Source organism: Hylobates moloch, unplaced genomic scaffold (assembly GCF_009828535.3).
Source record: "Hylobates moloch isolate HMO894 unplaced genomic scaffold, HMol_V3 SCAFFOLD_21, whole genome shotgun sequence".
Taxonomy (NCBI): domain Eukaryota; kingdom Metazoa; phylum Chordata; class Mammalia; order Primates; family Hylobatidae; genus Hylobates; species Hylobates moloch.
Genome location: NW_026652296.1, coordinates 22,988,957 through 23,008,365, shown reverse-complemented (window position 1 = coordinate 23,008,365; position 19,409 = coordinate 22,988,957). Strand labels below are relative to the sequence as shown.

The 19,409-nt window shown below is 39.5% G+C and overlaps 1 protein-coding gene across 4 annotated transcripts in view; it reads left to right on the top strand.

Annotated features, from left to right (window-relative positions):
• The window catches only part of CTNNBL1 (catenin beta like 1), a 179,035-nt gene that overhangs the window by 44,701 nt on the left and 114,925 nt on the right, over nt 1–19,409 (top strand). For 3 of the 4 annotated variants that reach the window (XM_058433222.1, XM_058433220.1, XM_058433221.1), the window contains exon 4: nt 8,385–8,526. In XM_058433222.1, coding sequence (XP_058289205.1) covers nt 8,385–8,526 — 142 coding nt within the window. Of the gene's footprint in view, nt 1–6,535; nt 6,625–8,384; nt 8,527–19,409 lie in introns of those variants that run through there. The other variant, XM_058433223.1, reaches the window with a different exon arrangement.

Here is a 19,409-nt window from a genome sequence, read left to right as displayed (position 1 = left end):
AGCCCTTTTCAAGGTCAGCCCTGCTATGTTAACTCTCCTGCATTATTCTTTTCAATGCCCAAAGAAGACTGATTGTGCCTGCCATTAGCGATAGCTTTACTGTGCAGATCATGTCAGAGGCTCTGAAGTTAGACAGATATTGGTGTGATATGCACTTGCCTTTGAATAAGTTACTTCCCTTTTTTTAGCCTTGGGTGTCTCATCTGTATAAGGAAATAATGCCTTCCTCACAGGGTTGTATGAAGATTAAAGGAGAATAATGGTAAGTGTTTAGCTTAGTACCTGGCACATAGTAGGTGCCCATGAGATGATAGTTAATGTGACTTTTGCTACACTGGCACCTCGGTGCACTATGAAGTGCTATATGAGGAATCTGGTATCTTTCAGTCAGTCTTGAATCCTAACCAAGGGGACTTTCACATTTATACGATTTTAATGTTCTAAACCTCTCTTTCTCTCCCTATCTTTGTCCCTCCCAGGACATACAATTTTAATGAATCAATATGCCCAAGGCCCCCAGGCAATTAACAGTTGAGTAGTACAGGCTTGGCACTCAAGTTTATAGGTTACTAGGGAGACTGACTATAAAGGCAAGGTAGAAGGAAACAGACACTTTAAAAGAGATATAAGCAGAGTTCTGTGGGTGCTTAGGAGAAGAAACAGTAAATACCAAGTTGGGGGCTATTGAAGATGTCACAGAAAAGATAGTAGTTGAGCTGGACCTTGAAGATTCATTTGTATTAGGCAGAAAAGAACACAGGAAGGCATGCCAGGCAATATGAGGAGCATGAACAAAGGCACAGAGGTGTCAGAGGGCACAGAGTCTTCATGGCAACCTAGAGAGGCCAGTGTGGTCAACTATGTTGTCCCTGTGCTGTGGATGAGAAGGCAGAGTGGGGAGAATGTGGTTACTGGGCCTAGGGCCACAGCCCTCTTTGATAGTAGGAGTAGCTATTAATAGATCAGGGCCCAGCTTAGCACCAGAGTCCTATCAGGTTTTGTACTGATCTCCACCATACAGGAGCACTGTGTGTGTGTGTGTGTGTAATTACACAAGTAATGCATGAATAGATTGTCATTCTGAAAATACCAGTGGTACATGAGTAGAGTGAAAAATGAAAGTTCTCCTTCACTACTCTGATCCCTTTCCATTCCTCTGCCTAGAGGAACCTTGTGAACAGTTAATTATGCAAATGTATTTGTTTCTACTTAAATCATACTGTACATATTCTGCACCTTGATTTTTTGGGTCATCTAACAGATCTGTCCATAGTGGTACATGCATATCTACCTTGTGTTTTTTTAATTGGTACATAGTATTTCATGGTTTGGAAATACCATGTCTTATTTAATTACTTTCTATTAATGGACATTTGATTATTTTAAATATTGGCTTTTATGGAAAATGCTATAGTGAACCTACTTGTAGATGTGTCTTTGTGTGCATGTGTTTCCATAGGATAGATACCTAAATTTTGAATTCCCAGATGGAAGGGTATGTACATTTTAATGATAGCTACTGCTAATTTTCTCACTATTTTTAAATTCTCCCTCCAGCAGCAGCATCTCTTTTCTTGTGTTCTTGCCCACAGTGCATGTGATCAGTATTTAACATCTTTGCCATTTGTTTTGTTGTTATTTCTGTACTCAGTGGTTCCTGCATTAGACTCTGTTCCTTTTAGGAGATGGACTGTGTCTTGTTTGTCTCTAGTGCCTACCACAGTACTTGCCTTGCTGTAGGTGCTCAATAAACATGAGAGAGCTTATGTAGTCCCTGTCATCTTTATTACGTCCTCATTGCTTGAACCTAAGGATACATTATGAGGAAGCTATGCTGCGGGTTAATGACACTGGAAATTTAAGAAATTCAGTTTACTTCTTTGAACACCAGTATTTCCTTCGCCCACTTGGTAGATATACGTCTCTCAATTTGGAGTAGAGTTTCTGCAGGTTATGTTCACCATCTACATCTTAGGTACCTTAGTGTTATGGTTCATTAACTGGTTTTAAGACAATGTGATTTTATTTAGTGTTTTCCATTCAGACAAAATGTATATACTATTTTAGTTTTAAAATCTGAGCATATGAAAATTGAAATTATGTACAAAGAACTTTTTTTCATGTCAAAAAGCAGTTAGGAAACTACATTGTGTTTTAACCTTGAGTTCTTGAATTCTTAATGGTGCAGTGTCTTTCATAATTCTCTAGATCAGCAAGGTGCAATTAAGATGAAAATTGCTAGAGTGTATTCGGATGAAACTTTCCGGTTGAGATCAGAAACATTCAAATTTATTTTCCCATATATCCAATTGTCATTTTGATCGCATACCCAAAAATGCCTCTATTCATTTGACTGCATTTGAGATTCAGTTGACAGTTCTCCTTATGCAGCCTCCAATTTGCACTGCGTGATCTTTCTCCTAAACACCACATTGATTAGAGTGTGCTGTTTGCCTAGAAAGTCCTTTAATAGTTCTTCTCTTCATTTTTGCAGGGACAAAATTACTTCGTTTACTGATTTTCAACCTTTTTGGTCTCAGGATCTCCTTGTACTCAAATTGTTGAATATCCCAAAGTGCTTAGAAAATTCTGGAAAATACAAAAATAGACAAGCACACATTTCATTAACCATCAGGGCAATGATGTCATCATATCATGGAGCCCTTCAGAAAACCCCATTGTACACTCCTGAGAGAATGAGAGTAAAAAAGGCAAATGGTGTCTTAGATTTATTATAAAATAGTTTTGATCTTATAGTTCCCTGAAAGGATCTCCAACCACCCGGCTACCCCATCCTAGGGTCCTAGGACTACACTTTGAGAACTGCTGATTTGGTTGGATAGAGGGAGCATCATGTTCCCCCAGCAGTGATTGCATTTAGGACTTATCAATTTCCGTGGCTTTCCCAGTGTTTTTGAGCTTTGTTGGTCATTTGCTGATATTCACTCTTGTGGTTGAAGGAGAATATCCTGCTGGTCTGAAGCAAATGCACATGGGCAGCCTAGGAAAATATTCTCTGTCATATTAGATGGAATCGATGACCCCATCTCAGCCTGGGTTACTGTTTTAATATGTTACTCTATTGCTTTCCCGTCACCTCTAACTTGATCCTTTCCCCCAGCTGTGAGTCATCTATTGCTGAAGGTATGCCTAATTCCTAAAGACAGTTCTCTGCAAATAGTAGTGTGTGCTTTAAATGAGTAGGCTCATGAGTAGGCTGTGCTTGGTCAGGCAAAACAGAAGATGACTGTTATAGCATAACAAACTTGAGGGTACATAGATTCATTGAGTACTTACTATGTGCCAGCTATTATTAGGCACTGTATATATATATCATCTCTTTTAATCCTCACTATAGGAAGATAAGGAAATCAGGGTCTAGCAATAAGTTAGTTAATATTCTGTGTCTTGCTCGATCAGGTTGGGACACCGCGCTCTGTGTTCCAGTGACACTTCTCTTGGGTAGTACCAGGCACGCTTATAATTAATGGTTTGTAATAGATTATTTATATTTAATGGAGGCCAGAAACTGGGATTATTTTATCTGTTATATCCTCAGTGCCTAACACAGTGACTGGTACCCAGTATGTGCCTAGTAAATATTTGTCAATTCACTGTTCATGGCCACACATCTAGTAAACAGCATGGCTGGGAGTATGACCCAAGTCAATCTCATTCCCAAATCCAGCATTTCTCGCGATATCTTGTTACTCACGTAACACTGGACCCAGTATATTTTTGTAATATTTCCCTGCTTGCAGTTTTATTCTGTGCTTGTTTTGTTTTGATAATTTTCTGACTTCCTAAACTTAAAAGCATTGGGTTAAGACCATATTTGGAAGAAGAATCTCAAAGTTGGAAGGAACTGAGAAGCACAGTCTATTCTACCATCTAACTCTTGGTATTTTTTTTGTAATATCATCCTTTATTAACTATCCCAGTGAGAAGGATCTAACTTTCCAAAGGAAGCTATTCCATCATTTGGCAGCTTTGACTCTTAAAATTTCAACTCAGAATGAGAAAGCATTTCAACAAATTCTTATATGAGATGTGTCTAGACTCCTTAGAATCTTGGTTGTTTCCCTGAATTGGTTTCCACATCCCTTCTAAAGGATGGTTCCTTGAACAGATGTCACAAAGTTTTAGGGTCGTTGAATCAGCATAACACTGTATTGTCCTCTTTTAAGTACCCTAAAACCACCGTAGCACTTGTGGCAGCTGTTTTCATCTGTGCCCCCATTTACAGTCATCTCCCAAGTTTCTGTGTTGGACCAAGGCCTGCGTCAGGTGCTGGATGTCCAGAGATGAATAAGAAATTGTCTCTGGCAGAACTGTCTCATGTTCTGATTTGTATTACAGTTATGGTTCACTAAAGCCATCAAGTTCAGAAAGAAACACATGTGCCCTTATGAAACTGTATCTCTCCCAGCCTTCACATTTGTACTTGACGTTTTGGTTCACTGCAGTTTTCTGTGTGGATCCCAGATAATTTTCCTTTGGTTAGATTTGGCACATCATTATTGCCTGTCAGGAACTTTTGAATTGATTGTCAGCTGCTGTGCTTACTGTCTCTTTAAGCTTTGTGTCATATAACATTTTTTCATTTTGCCTTTTATATATCTTTGCTCATGCTATTGATTAAAAAATAATAATAAAGTACTTGATCTAAACAGGCCTAAGGACAGACCCCTCCAGGTGACTAACAATCGTTCACTTTATTTATTTATTTATTTTGAGACAGAGTCTCGCTGCATTGCCCAGGCTGGAGTTCAGTGGCACGATCTTAGCTCACTGCAACCTCCACCTGCCAGGTTCAAGCAATTCTGCTGCCTCAGCTTCTCGAGTAGCTGGGATTACAAGTGTGCGCCACCACACCTAGCTAGTTTTTGTGTTTTTAGTAGAGACGGGGTTTCACTGTGTTGGCCAGGCAGGTCTCAAACTCCCGACCTCAAGCGACCCGCCCACCTTGGCCTCCCAAAGTGCTGGGATTACAGGCATGAGCCACCACATTCGCTGTCGATCACCTAAATCACCAGATCTTATACTGCACTCAGCACAATTTTTCTTTTTTTTTACTGTTTAGTGCCCAGTCTCCCTTGCCAGTTCTTCCAAGTGAACTGGAAAAACCTCTTGTCAGGTTGTTGTCCAGAAATCTTCTTGTATACGCACACTCACATAAGGCAAATAAGCCTTAGAGGTTTGTTGAGGTCTTTGGGTTCAAGGATTATGTAGATCTCCTGGCCCATGGAATATTTGAATCCTTCTGCACCAGCCTTACTGAGTCATGATTCTGATTTAGCTTCCACACTTCAAGTGTTCTAAAAAATTAATCTATTTGCAAGCAGAGAAGGAAGTCTTTTAAAAAAAAGGTATTGGGGGAAAATCTTGCTAAAATAATTATGAAATTTACTTGGAATAATAAGTGAGAACAGGCAAGGAAACACTGAAAAATAAAAACAAGGGAGTTTTTTGCAGTAACAGACATAAAACATACTATAAAGCTATAACAATGTGGAAGTGTGGTCCTGACTCAGGAATTTACAGACGAATCAATAAAACGGAGTGAAAAGCCCAGAAACAGAATAAAGTACACATTAAAGTTTAGTGTATGATAGATGACATTTCTTTAAATCTCTGGGGAAAGATAGATTATGGTATTGGAGCACTTGGCCAAACATTTGTAGAAAATATAGTTAGATTTGTGCCCTATATCAATACACTAAAATAAATTTCAGATAGATTAAATATTTAAATATATAAACATAAAAGTACATCTTAAAATATATCTTCTTTTAGCACAGAAAATATTTTGCTCAGGATACATGTAAAATAGAGTTCATAAAGGCAAAGATTTTGCTACTTGAACTTTTTAAAACCTTTATGTCAAAAGGAAAAAAAAACCCTTTATGTCAAAAAGCACAATGTCCAAATTAAAGGGCAAACACTTTTCTCTGATTTATTTTTTTGCAGCATAGTATAGAGATTAATTTCCTTAATATACGGTGTTTATAAATCTATAAACAAAATGAGCATCCTAATAAGAATGGGCAAAGAAGAAATACAAATAGTAAACATTAGAAGAATGTTAACCATCTTACTATCAGAAATGCAAAATACAAAATGAGTTGTCTTTTCTATCTCAAATTGGAGGAAATACTGTTTGTGAAAACGGTAAGGGGAAATAGGCACTTCATGCACTATTTGTACTTTTCTGGCAAAATATATCAAAATCTATTTAAGTCATGCTTACTCTTTGACTTGTCTCTTTCCTTCCTGGGAATTTATCCTAACACAATAATTAGGAATGCATATATCTTAGTGTCATTTGTTAAAGGGAAAAAAATGGGAATTATCTGAATGCCTGACAAAGGGGGATTGGTTAATTAAATCACAGTACGTCTACTCAAGGGAATATTGTGTGGCCATTAATCTATGATTTAGAACAGGGATTGTAGATAAGCTTAATCTGCCACACCCAGCCTTTGATTGATTCATAGTCTCTTCTTGGAACACTGTGTTGAGAAGGATTCTGAGGCCAGCCATGTCGGCTCAGCGGGGAAGAGTGCTGTGGTGAGTGAGGGATTTTGCCATGGAGAAGGAGAAAGACCCATAGCAGTTTGTCAGGTATTGGCTTCTCCTATTGTAGTAGAATAATGATAAGGGGAATTATTTAGCCTATATTAACAACAGCAAAAATTGAATATAGAACTATATACTATATATATAGGCTTACTTTTTGGGGGGAAAGTCTGTGAGTTGAGAAGAATGACTTAAACATACAGGCAAACATACATGGTATTGAAGCAGTTGGTCAAACATTCTCAGAAAATAAAGTTAGACCTTTGCCTTATATCATACACTGAAATAGAATTTAAGAGTCTGTGAGTTGAGAAAAAGGCTTAAACATACAGAGTATTATCAATGGTTATTTTTGGTTAGTAGGCTTATGGATGGTTTGTTTACATTTTTGAGGGCTTGCTTTTCTTTCCCCGGTTTTCTACAAAAAGTATTCTGCAATTGGGAAAAAATATATAAGCATGTAATTAAAAATATTAATGGAGAAGAACAGTAATAGATATTGTCTAAAATATGGGCATGTTTTAAAGAATTCTAAGTCTCTAGAGTGTGTTCCTTACCGACTCCAGATTTTTGGAGAAGCTGTATCTACCCAGCCCCACAGCATCTGAAAGTTGATGAGTGCTGTGTGACTTCAGGAGTCCCTGCTTGTGTTCCTTTTCTTTGTGCCCTCAATTTAATTCAGTAGGCATCTGTGGATATAAGAGACAAAGATATATTTCCTGTCTTTAAGAAGTTTACTTTCTAGAAGAGAAGATAGACATATTACAGTAATAGTAGCAGCAATAGTAACGAGAACAAATACTTACATAGTGCTTTTTATATGCTAGACATTGTTTTCAGTGCTTTATATGTCCGTACTCATTTACTCTTTACAGTGGCCCTGTGAAACAGATAACCTTATTGTCCCTATTTACAGAAGAAACTGAGGCATAGAGAGGCTAAGTAGGTGGCTAAGCCAGGTTCAAACCCAGATAGTCTGACGCCAGAGTCAGTTTAACCACTGCTTCCTCTCAGTCACTCTGTGTCAGGTATTGTTCAATTGCCTTACACCAGATTAGCTCATTTCCATCTCAGAACAAACCTTCCTGTCTTGTTCATCCAAGGCTTAATCGGCATTTCTTATATGTCAAACACTGGGGGAGGGCATGCAGCGTGAATGCAAAATAGTTCTGTTCTTAGTGCCTGGGCATAGGTTTGTTGAAAGGTTCAGATATAGAGATGTGAGTAAAGTATCATGCTGTGTAAAGTTGGTGGTGATTGTAAGATGCCAGAGACTAGGTCTGCTTTTCTTAGGTATCTGCCTCTGAATCAGCTCCAAAGAGGAGGAAGAGGGAGGGTATTTTTGGATACAGAAAATCTTATCTTCCTTTGGGTAAGGGGAATAACTGGCCCTTGATCTGAAGTGGGAAGTAAGAGAAACCCTTTTTTGGATGGGTAGTAGGATAACTATGTTCAGGGCAACAGAGTGAATTGCCACACCAAGGGGTAATGGTAGCTAATCTATAAGACTGGTGGGCAGATCGTTTAGTGCTGCAAAATGCTTTGGGAGCCTCTGAAAGGCAGCTTGTGACTGCAAGAGTAAGGGAACCCTGTAATGAGATCTGAATCTAAGATTGATTTTTGTAATGAGGAAATCGATTTCCCAAGGAAATTGTGTGACAGTATGATGTTTGGATGAGTGTACTTCTTGGTTGGTCTGTTGTAGACACTTTGACAGATTGTCTTGTTGTCTAGATTGTTGCTATTTGCTCCTCATTGCTGATAGTGCCCCTTTCCTTCTAATGATATCTTGTTTTCCCTCCTAGGTTCATGGAATCTGAGCTGGACCTAAATGACATCATTCAGGAGATGCATGTGGTGGCCACCATGCCAGACCTGTACCACCTTCTGGTGGAGCTGAATGCTGTACAGTCGCTTCTCGGCTTGCTTGGACATGATAATACAGATATCCTTTCAGATCTGACCTCAGTAGGAGAGATGACATGGTGGGGAAGTGCTATTACTCTCTCTCCTGTCTCTCTTTGTAGATGTGTGCTATAAAATCTGATGTTCTGTTTCCATTCTAATTATCTTCTATCTTGAAACACACAATGCTTTTTACTCATTTAAAAATCTGGTTTTTCTCTATTAACAAATCTTGCAAATCTTGGGCAATCCTTAATTGTCCTATTTGCTCTTATTAGTACTAGAATTCATCATGATATATCTGTTCATACATTAACAGCTTTACTTTTCAGGATCTGGATTGGAAGGCCCCTTTTGGGGGCAAAGCCAGACAGATTTGAATCTGTAAATCTAGGCATCTTTCTGCTAACTGATGGTCCAGTGGACTTGAGGCTAGAGGAGGTAGTGAACCATGGTAGAAAGCACATTTGGACGTACAGGAGGACAGGGGAGGTGTTCTGTTTTGTTCATTCCTGTATTTCAAGTTCTTAAAAACAAGGCTGGGTGCGGTGGCTTGTGCCTGTAATCCCAAGACTTTGGAAGGCCAAGGTGGTTGGATTACTTAAGGTCAGCAGTTGGAGACCACCCTGGCCAACATGGCGAAACCCCGTCTCTAAAAATATAAAAATTAGCTGGACGTGGTGGTGCACACCTGTAGTTCCAGCTACTTGGGAGGCTGAGGCAGGAAAAGCTCTTGAACCTTGGAGGCAGAGGTCGCAGTGAGCCGAGATCATGCCACTGTATGCTACCCTGGGCAACAGAGTGAGTGGGACTCCGTCTCAAAAAAAAAAAAAAGACTGAGTACACAATAAATAGCATTTAATATTTGTTGAGTGCATGTTAGACCTAAACAGACAATCTAGGTTTGACTCTCAGCTGCATTTTTGTGTGAAAGACGGTGCCCCTCCACAGCTTATATTCTTCTTTGCACAGGTAGAGTTAATAACTTTTGTCTTTCAGTGTTATTTTTATTTTTATTTGTTTTTAGAGACAGGGTCTTGCTTTGTCACCCTGACTGAAGTGCAGTGGCATAATCGTAGCTCACTACAGCCTCAAACTCCTAGGCTGAAGTGATCCTACTCCTTAGCCTCCTGAGGAGGGACTACAGGTGCATACCACCATGCCTAGCTAATTTTTTTTTATTTAATTTTTTTGTAGATGGATCTTGCAATGTTCTCCAGGCTGGACTCAAACTCCTGGCCTCGAGTGATTTTGCCTCAGCCTCTGGAGTAGCTTTCTGTGTTACCGAGAGGATCAAAGGAGTGTATAAGTGCTGAGCACAGTTCCTGATACATAGTAGACACTTGGTAAATGTTACTTGTCACTGAATCTGATTCGTGACTTCCAAAACCATTTTATACTTTATCTTGGCTATCAGGTGTGCAGTAGCTTTATTGCAAAGGCTTTTGATGTGCCTATGGACAGGGTTATGTTCATTAAACCAAATTCTCTTCTAGTAGTTGTTCTGTTTGAATCCAGATTTCCAAAGGTAAGAGACAAATGTAGTTAGTCTGCTTGAGTGATATTCACAGGGAATCTGCTGTTGCTTCATGTTATTTTCATCTTTCTGGTAATCTCTCTCCTGAGAGCGTGTCTGACTTAAGTTCTTGCCCCGCTGATAATTCTCATAGAAATAAATCAGTGAATAATTTTAATGCAGGCTTCTTGAAGGGCAGTCTTATGACATTTCTGATGCTTCATGTAATGTTAGATAGCATCAAGAATTGATCTGTTAGCTCCCAGATTTATGACTTTGTTCACCAGGGTTTGCTGTGGGGTTCTGGGTTGTATAAGAACCCTAGTTAGCTTGTTGCTGAGTGAGCTCAGTGTATGGTCTCATGAAATTCATTCAGTAGACCTGCTGTGAGTGCTCATGATGTACCAGGCACTGTGCTAGGCCCTTAGGAACCATAAGCTGTGCTGGTTGCTCAAGCAGCATCAGTCAGTAAGTATATATTGGGTATTGTCTTGGTCTGTTTGGGCTGTTATAACAAAATACTATAAACTGGGTGGCTCATAAACAACAAAAATTTATTTCTCACAGCTCTAGAGGCTGGGAAGTTCAAGACCAAGGCACCAGCAGTTTTGGTGTCTGGTGAGGGTCTGCTTCCAGATTTGTAGACAGCTGTTTTCTCACTGCATCCTCACATGGTGGAAGGAGTGAGGGAGCTCACTGGGTCTCTTTTTAGAAGGACACTAATCCCAAGGGCTCCACCTCCAGGTACCATCACACTAGGGATAGGCTTCAACATATGAATCTGTAGGGGGATATAAACATTCCATCTTTGGCAGGTAACTGCCATATGCCTAGCTCTATTCAGGGCACTAATGGTCTTCACAGACTCAGTGACTACGAGTTCTAGTTGTTACTTCACATTTCAGTTCACCTACAGAAGGGTGGATTTCAGAATCTGATCAGACTTTAGAGAGGACTTAGCTCAGTACCTTGTTTGTTTCTACTTAGTGACAAGCGTGAGGTCCAGATGTTGGACAGCTAACTTGAGGTTAAGACAGGCACTCCAGGTCTGTGATTTTCAGTCCAGTGTTCCTCCAGTGCACCTCGGGTCTTCCTGTGGGATTTACAACATTGCTGACAGAGTCGCATGGTCACCTGTTACCCTGTATATTAGTGCAGAAATGACTTATTTTCTTTCTGGAAACACCACTGTCATTCTTTTTTCTATTCCTGCTAACTCAAAATAATAGTAACAGCTTTTGGAAGATTCTGACATTTTGCTGATTCACCAGCCTGGCTCCTGCTGGGGAGAAGACTGACACAAAAAACGCTGCTCGACATCGGCATATTTGGGAAAGGCAAGGGCACAGATGTTCCAAGTTGTTAAGTTCTGGTCTTTAAAAAGGGAAAAAACACATCCCCCTATAATAACTTTGACAGATTGCCATTTCCCTCCTGTTTTCTGAGAGCTGAACTGTTTTTTTTTTTCCTCTTGTATGCCAACCTGCACCCAACTGCCCTAATGATATTTTTTAAAATCTGATTTTTTATTATGTCTTACATCAAATTTAAAGTGCATTTGAAATTTTTTAAATTACCTTAATTTTAATTAGAGGCAGCAATTAGGGTAAATGTCATCCTCCTCAAAGTACGATTTTTCTTGAAAGTGATTTCAGGAAAGGATAGGTCCTCTTGACTTGCATCTACCACATCCTCTGTTGGTTGGAATATTGCTCTCCCTGCAACATTGCACTCTGCTGCTTGTCTTATCTGTGATCTATAATGGAAATTTTTCTTCAGGAAACGGTTGTTAACAATTTACTGTTGTACAGCTGTAACTGCCCAAAACACCTTACCATGAATAAACAATTTCATGGCAGTCATGACTTAAATTTTTAATCTTTTTTAACTCTTCATTTATCAACCAAGACCATACATGGTTGGTTATGTTCCTAGCAAGCACAGGTCATCTTTGCTTTGTCCTCCTCTGCGAAAACATAAACTGTAGGGATTTTAATTGGATCAGAGCCTGGTTTGTTGTAACCTTAAGAGGCAGAGGATGTGAGAAAACAGCTTGTGCCTCATCCTTTCAACCGTGAGAAGCAGCTTCAGAGTTTATTCTGGCGCTCTGCATCACTGCTGCTGGTGAGGGCTTGTCAGCGCTTCTGTGCCTCATCTGCCCCCTTGAGAGGCTGGAGCCCAGCCATCGGTTGGCTGCAGAATGGATTCTGATCTGTGGAGAGCATATCTTGGGGGTGGGGAGCACACACCTCACATGGTTTTGGAGGGTTATTCTAAATGCAGTCAGAGGGAGCAGAAGGTGGAATCCAGCAGCTGCTGCCTTTCCAAAATATGCTTTTTAAACAGTTTTTCCTTTAAAGTAAATCATTAAACATGTTTAGAGCTCCTTTCTTGTGAACCTTTTAGAGTGTTTCTATGGAAAAATAAAACCAAAGGTACACTTAAAGATATTTTCTTAAGGTATTGCTAAAAAATCCATTTTTGTGGACTGCTTTAAGCCAGATTTACTCAGTTGGCCCAAAGGAACAAGGAGGAATAAAAGGGAAAAAAAAAACCACAACAACAATCACATGGCACCAAATTGATAAATATTCTATTTTTGTATGTCTTTTGCCATGTTCTTAATTTGAGTGGTCAGTTGAGTCCCTTCTAAAGTTTTTTTGGTAGATCACTGTTATTTACTGATCCATATGTGTTGGATGCTAATAAAAAAATAACAACTCCAGTTTAAAGCAAAAGCTCTCAAGTTACCACCCTCCCCAACCATGGTGTGCGTGGAAGGTGCCTTTGGAACAGCATGCTCAGGAAACACCACTGATTGGAGCCCTGAGAAGGTGTGGGTCATCTCTGGCTTGGGGGTGTGGGGAGTGGAGATGGGTAAGCTTTTGACAGACATAGAGATTAGCATGCATTTCAGGTTTATTTTTGTAGTCTCTCCCTTTGCAATGGAAATTGCCATTCCTCATACTCCGGATAGAAGCTGATGTGGTCTTGCTGGCTGCCCATGTAGTCACTTCAAATTTATCAAGGTATCGGGTCCATGGCTTAATTAAAAAAAAAAAATCATGACTACTGCTTCCCAGCTAAATGCCTTTATTCTTTAATAATAATAATAATAATCTAGTAATCTAAACCCAATTTATTCAAAGTCAGCTTTCTCTCCACCCCTTTGTGAGACAGAAAAATGAGGTCTCATTGTAATGTTAACTTAAGGCACCAATACATTGGGTTGCATGCTAATATTTAAGCAGGGAAAAATTTTTAAGTGGCAGAGTAGATCATTGTGCTGATGGGGCAGCCCTTTTTGGTGTGGAATAATTTAGGGAGTGGTCATTAACACTGTTCTTTTCCAAATGACTGTTTAGTTTTCTTCTGATTCTAGAAAACCTGGAGAACTTACAGAGTTGTCAAGTGAGTTTTGTGTACTGTGGGAATTTGGAAAATAAGGAGGAGGCAGGTTTTTTAGACCAACAGGGATCAAGATCTGAACTTGAGTAGTGTGGGTCTGAGAATACTAAAGTGGAACAAACTGACTGAGACTCACCATGTTATCCCAGAAGGTATGTACAATAGTCAAGGGTGCCTTGTGTTACAGACCCAGTGCTAATGAGCAAGAATAGGGCTGGGAAGGGTTTGAGCCTCCTAAGGGGCTTCCTTCTAATTGGACTGGGAGGGAGTTGGTATTTGCTCCATTGCTTTCCTGTAAGCACTGTCTAACAAGACTTACATATTTTGAGCTGTTATTTTGCTAGGAGCTATATTTGTCTTGATATTTCCAGAATTAAAATTACATTTAGAAGAATTTACTTCTTTTTCTCATCTGTCATCTGACTTCTTGATATGTATTGATAAGCCACTTATTTTTTTGGAACCAATTAAATGTGCTCTGAAGATAAACACCTTAGGTTAAAAGTGCCAAAATGGCAATGTAGAAGAAGGATCTTTTAATGTAACTTGAAACAAACGGACAAACAAACAAAACGTGGTACCAGATTAATGTAACTTTTGGTCTTGTTTATGGGTTTTAGGTGAAATCTATGTCCCTGGAAGATGAGGGTGGTTGTAGCCTGCTTTGGACATTTCCCCTGTGGCATATTACTCCCCACTGGCATTTAGTAAGGACTTACTAAATGTTGAATGAGTACATTTTCTCCTTCATATTAGTTTGATCTAGGATTGGGATAAGAGTCCAGGTTCATTCTAGGTAGCTTTGTGCCAGCTGCTTTAAAAGGAGAAAAAGACCATTTTGTCTGTTTTGAAATTCGTCTGCATTAATTGAGCTATATCTAATTACTGTCCTAGTCTAGAAATTAAAGAAAATATATTTTTTAACTCACATTTATTGCATTAATCAGTTATATTCTCTGAATCTATAATGGTTTATTTGTCTTAAGAAAGCCTTTTTGAAATGACTTTTAAAAAGCCATCTGCTTAATACATCTTATTTCCCTGTCTTTGTTGTTGTTGTTTTTTTTTAATAACTTTGTTCCTTGTGGACTCATCTCATTGGAGATTAATGAGATTAATGCTTAATTTCTGTACCAAGAACTCTAAGTGGGATATGGCTCCAAAACAAATATCCACAGCCAAAAAACAGAAGTAAACACCACTCTTTTTTTCCAAGAGTCATTGTGTTATGGACCATTTCGTGTCCAGCTGGTCTTTTCTGGTTTACCTATTATTACACTAACTTATTGCCCCAGTAGTGGACAGGTACAGAGGGAGTGTGTGGGTGGCCTTTCTACTCGACATGACAAAATAGGCTATCAAAAACTGTGTTTTAGTAATTCGCGGGGAGACAGGCTCTCTCTTTTCCTATTATACTTGGACAGAAGAGCCTTTTACCTTGTGAAATGAAATTGTAACTACAGTGGAAAAACCTATCACCCATGCCCAGAGTCTGCTTGTGAAGAAATGCTGGAGGGATGGCCAACCATGCTGAATTTTCTCATCAAGATTGAGAGTTTGTCTGTCTTTAGTTTTGATTCTCATTCCACTTTCTGGTCTTCAAATGACCTCTGTCTTCTGGGTCATATTATGTTACACAGGAGTTGATGATGACAATTACAGACTTATTACTGCCTTGCTGAAATGCTATTTTGTGAAAGTTGGGAATTTATATAAAATCAGTTAGTGGTAGGATTGATGAGATGTTTAGCAGGCCTGGTAGGTAGCTGATTTCTTATTTGACTTCTCAACTGAGGCAGGAAAGTAGGCAAGGAGATATCCACTGAAATATGATAAGAAACAAGTTTTCCTGGAAAAGCCATTTATGCTCTTCTATAAAATCACTTTTGTCTAAAATGTTTCTTATTTTTTAAGTTTCTAGGTTTCATGTGACACATTTGTGAGCATGGTATAAGACTAATCAAAGAAAAATGTGATATCTGGCCCACAAGACCTTAGAGGCTGAAAAAGGACTTGATCAATCTGAATCTCTGTGGCATAGCTGAAATATAAAATTAGATCTTCCAGCCCATTGTGACCCAGAAAGGGGGGACCATGCTCTTGTTAGCTTAAACTTTAGATTTTAGAGGCTTTTGGAAAAATGAAGGCAATAGTGAGGGCTTTGGGCATTCTGTGGGAAGACAATCTGTATTATAGTGCTTTCATATTTCTTGAGTATTTTAACTTCCTTGGCCTTTGACATACCTGATCTCATTTATTTCTTATAGCTACTCAGTGGAAGAGGCTGGGCAGAGACTATTACCCCAGTTTTACAGATGAGGAAATTAAGCTGTAGGGAAATAAAGGGGCTTGCACAAGATTACATGGATGGTGATCATTTTGGGACCATTCAGGTCACTAAAGATGGGAAGCAAAGATGGATATGCCATGACCCCAGTTTTACAGATGAGGAAATTAAGCTGTAAGGAAATAAAGGGGCCTGCACAAGATTACATGGCTGGTGATAATTTGGGGACCATGTGAGGCAAAGATGAATATGACATGACCCTTGTCCTCAAGCTTGCATTGACTCTTCATCTGTTGGTCTTTCAGATGTACTCCACTTGTCTTTTTGAGGCTATTGTTTAATAATCATCCCATACTAGTTAAGAAGTATTTAATCATGCATGGTGTTATTCAAGAGATGTAATGATAACACTACTTATTGCATTATTGCATGCTGATTTAGATCCTTGTTCTATAGACATCTTATTTATGTATTTATTTATTTGCTTTTTTTTTTTTTTTTTAAGAGACTGGGACTCACTATGTTTCCCAGGCTGGTTTCAAACTCCTGGACTCAGGCAGTCCTCCTGCCTTGGCCTCCCAAAGTGCTGGGATTACAGGTGTAAGCCACCGTGCCCAGCCCAGTTGTCCTGTAGACATCTGACTCCACAGTGGGTGGATGGGTGGATTGATGGATTTAGGTGAATGTTGCCATGCATATTAAATAAGCATTTGAATGGATTATGAACTTTTCAAGAGAATAAATATGGGAGTTTCTTGCAAGAGTGGGGAGGTGTTAACATTTTTATTCTTTCCCCTGAGTCTTTTACTAATTTATGGTGGAATTAAATGATAGTTCTTTTCTCTGTGGTTACAGCAGGGTCAATAGCTAGAATTAACCTGAACGTAGCCGTGTTTAAACTGAGTGTATATCCCCTTATGCATTAATATGAAGTATAGTTGGCAATAGCATTGTTATTGAAATCAGATGGACCTAACATTCTCCCTTACTATTGCAGTGACCTTTAGATAACTTTTTTTTTTTTTTTTTTTGAGACAGGGTCTCGCTTTATCACCCAGGCTGGAGTGCAGTGGCACAATCTCAGCTCATTGCAGCCTCCAACTCCTGGGTTCAAACAATTCTCCTGCCTCAGCCTCCCGAGTAGCTGGGATTACAGGCATGTGCCACCATACCTGTCTAATTTTTGTATTTTTAGTAGAGACAGGTTTCACCATATTGGCCAGGCTGGTCTTGAACTCCTGACCTCAAGTAATCCGCCCACCTCGGCCTCCCAAAGTGCTAGAATTATAGGCGTGAGCCACTACAGGCCAGAGATCTTAACCACTACTAGCTTTACCTTTCCTATCTGTTAAATAGTGCTTACACCGAATCTTATAATGCTGCTGAAAGAATTCCTGTAGCATAGCACCAGACATGATGCTGTGACTTTTAAAAATGGCGGCTATTATTATGACAACTATTTTAATTTTAGAGAGGGAGAACTACTACTTCCTACTAGTCAAGGGTAGCTCTAGGATTTCTAGGGGTTAGTTTGCTAACCTGGTTATTTTTGCTGTTTTTTATTATAATTGATTCAAATAATTTGTGTGTTTCGGTTTACTCTATATCAGGCATATATGTTGACTCTGTCAACAGCTTTCTGATTATTTTTTAGATGAAGATGCTAAGCATGAAGGATTTTTGTCCAAAGACCTTTAAGCTCTTTACTCATATTAAGTTTTGGGTAAATATCACCTTTAAGAGTGAAGGAGGAAGACACAGAAAGCGTAATTACTTATTCGTGATGGTCAGCTGGTCAGTTAGAGATGAGTAAAGCAAACCTTCAAGTATTTTTTCTTTCAGCGAAAGACCTGCATGTAATACCCAGAACATCAGTCATTAGCTAGCAAGTCCAGTCATTCTTGTTCGTATGTTCTGCATCTTTTATTTTTTCTTTTGAGTGAAACTGCCCTGATTCTGACCTTTGTTGAATCTTCTGGATTCTGTTGTATGTAGTAGCTTTGGAATAGGTCTTTCTCCTTCAGGCCTGGATCCCACAACTACCCACACATGCTGTCCACATGGTGGCTCCTGCGTGCCACCCCCATCCCTCACGCTCGCCGTGCTTTAGTGCATCCTGCACACAGCTTTTAGCTTATTCTTTCAAAATATTATTTTCTTCAGCTAGTTACAATTTTCTCTCCCCTTTCCACTTCCTTCCCCCTCCTCCAATCCTTTCTTCTCTTCAAATGCCTTTGTACGTTCCAGTCTCTCTGCTTTTATTCCTGTGGTTTTGCTTTCTAGTCTGCCTGTCCTCATTTTTAGTTGCCTGTTTTCTGAGCAGTCTTCTTCTAGCAAGTCATTACTAATTCCCCAGCTCCATCTGATTGCTCCTTTTCAGGACGTGTGCAGTTCATATTGTCTGTGTGTATTCTTCATTTGTTACATGTTGGTTATGGCCTGTGGCGTATGGTTTTTAAAATTGTTTTAGATTATCTGTCTTCCTCATTTTACAGATGAGGAAACTGAGGCCCAGAATTAAGAATGGATTGGCCTTTATCATGTTCAGTGTTTTAGTCATCATGGGCATTCAATAAATGCAGTTTGCTGGAGCAAGGTGTCTGTTTCTCTCTCTCTCTCTCTCTCTCTCTGTCTCTTCCCCGTTGTGTGTGTGTGCACCCATGTGTGTGTGTGTGTGTGTGTGAGAGAGAGAGAGAGAGAGAGAGAGACAGACAGAGGGAGAAAGAGGGAGTTTTAAGGTGAGGGAAAGGAAGCTTAGTTATAAGTTTAGTTCTGCCACCCAGTTTCCAAATATAACTCTTTCTGTCCTTCATGTTTCCCTTTCTTTATACGTCCCTTTCTTTTCTTTTCTCTCTCTCTCTCTGTTTCTTTTTTTTCCTTTGAGACAGGGTCTCACTCTGTTTCCCAGGCTGGAGTGCAGTGACGCGATCATAGCTCACTGCAGCCTCGATCTCCTGAACTCAAGCAAGCCTCCCACCTTAGCCTCCCAAGTTTCTGGGACTACAGGCATGTGCCACCACGCCTGGCTGATTTTTTTTTTCCTAACTGTTTAGTAGAGACACGGTCTTACTATGTTGCCCAGGCTGGTTTCAAACTCCTGAGCTCAAGCAGTCCTCCTGCCTTGGCGTCCCAAAGTGCTGGGTGTTATTACAGGCATGAGCCCACTGTGCTGCCCCTGTACTTCCCTTTCCTTTTCCTATTTTTGCACAGTTTTAAATTCTGTCTTCTTCCTTTTATATTCACAGCAGTGTGACATTTGAAGGGACAGAGGTTGGTGGGGACTAGCCCAATTCCATATAAATTTTTCCCTTTGTTTTCAACCAATTATATCAAGTCCTGATCTCTGAAGACTCCTTGGTGAACATCAGCCACCTCTTCTCAGAAATTATTACTGCCTTCAAAGGTGAACTGTACAAAGTAGTTAAGATTATACTGAGTTTCAAGAATTTAAATTATGAGATGAGGTTGAGGGTGTTGGCCTATTTCTCACTGGAAAGTGACTTCCCGGGTGATCTATTTAAAATTTTGAAATCTGAAAATTCAGTGAACCTATGGACTAGGCAGCCAGGAAGGCAGCATAAGGCAAGAGACTGAGTGAGTCAGTTAACATTTAATGAACACCCACTGTGGGTAGAACCTTGTTGAAGAGATGTTAATAAAACCGGAGTCTATTAAAGGTAGATGGTGATGAAGCAATTAATAAGGAAACGGAAG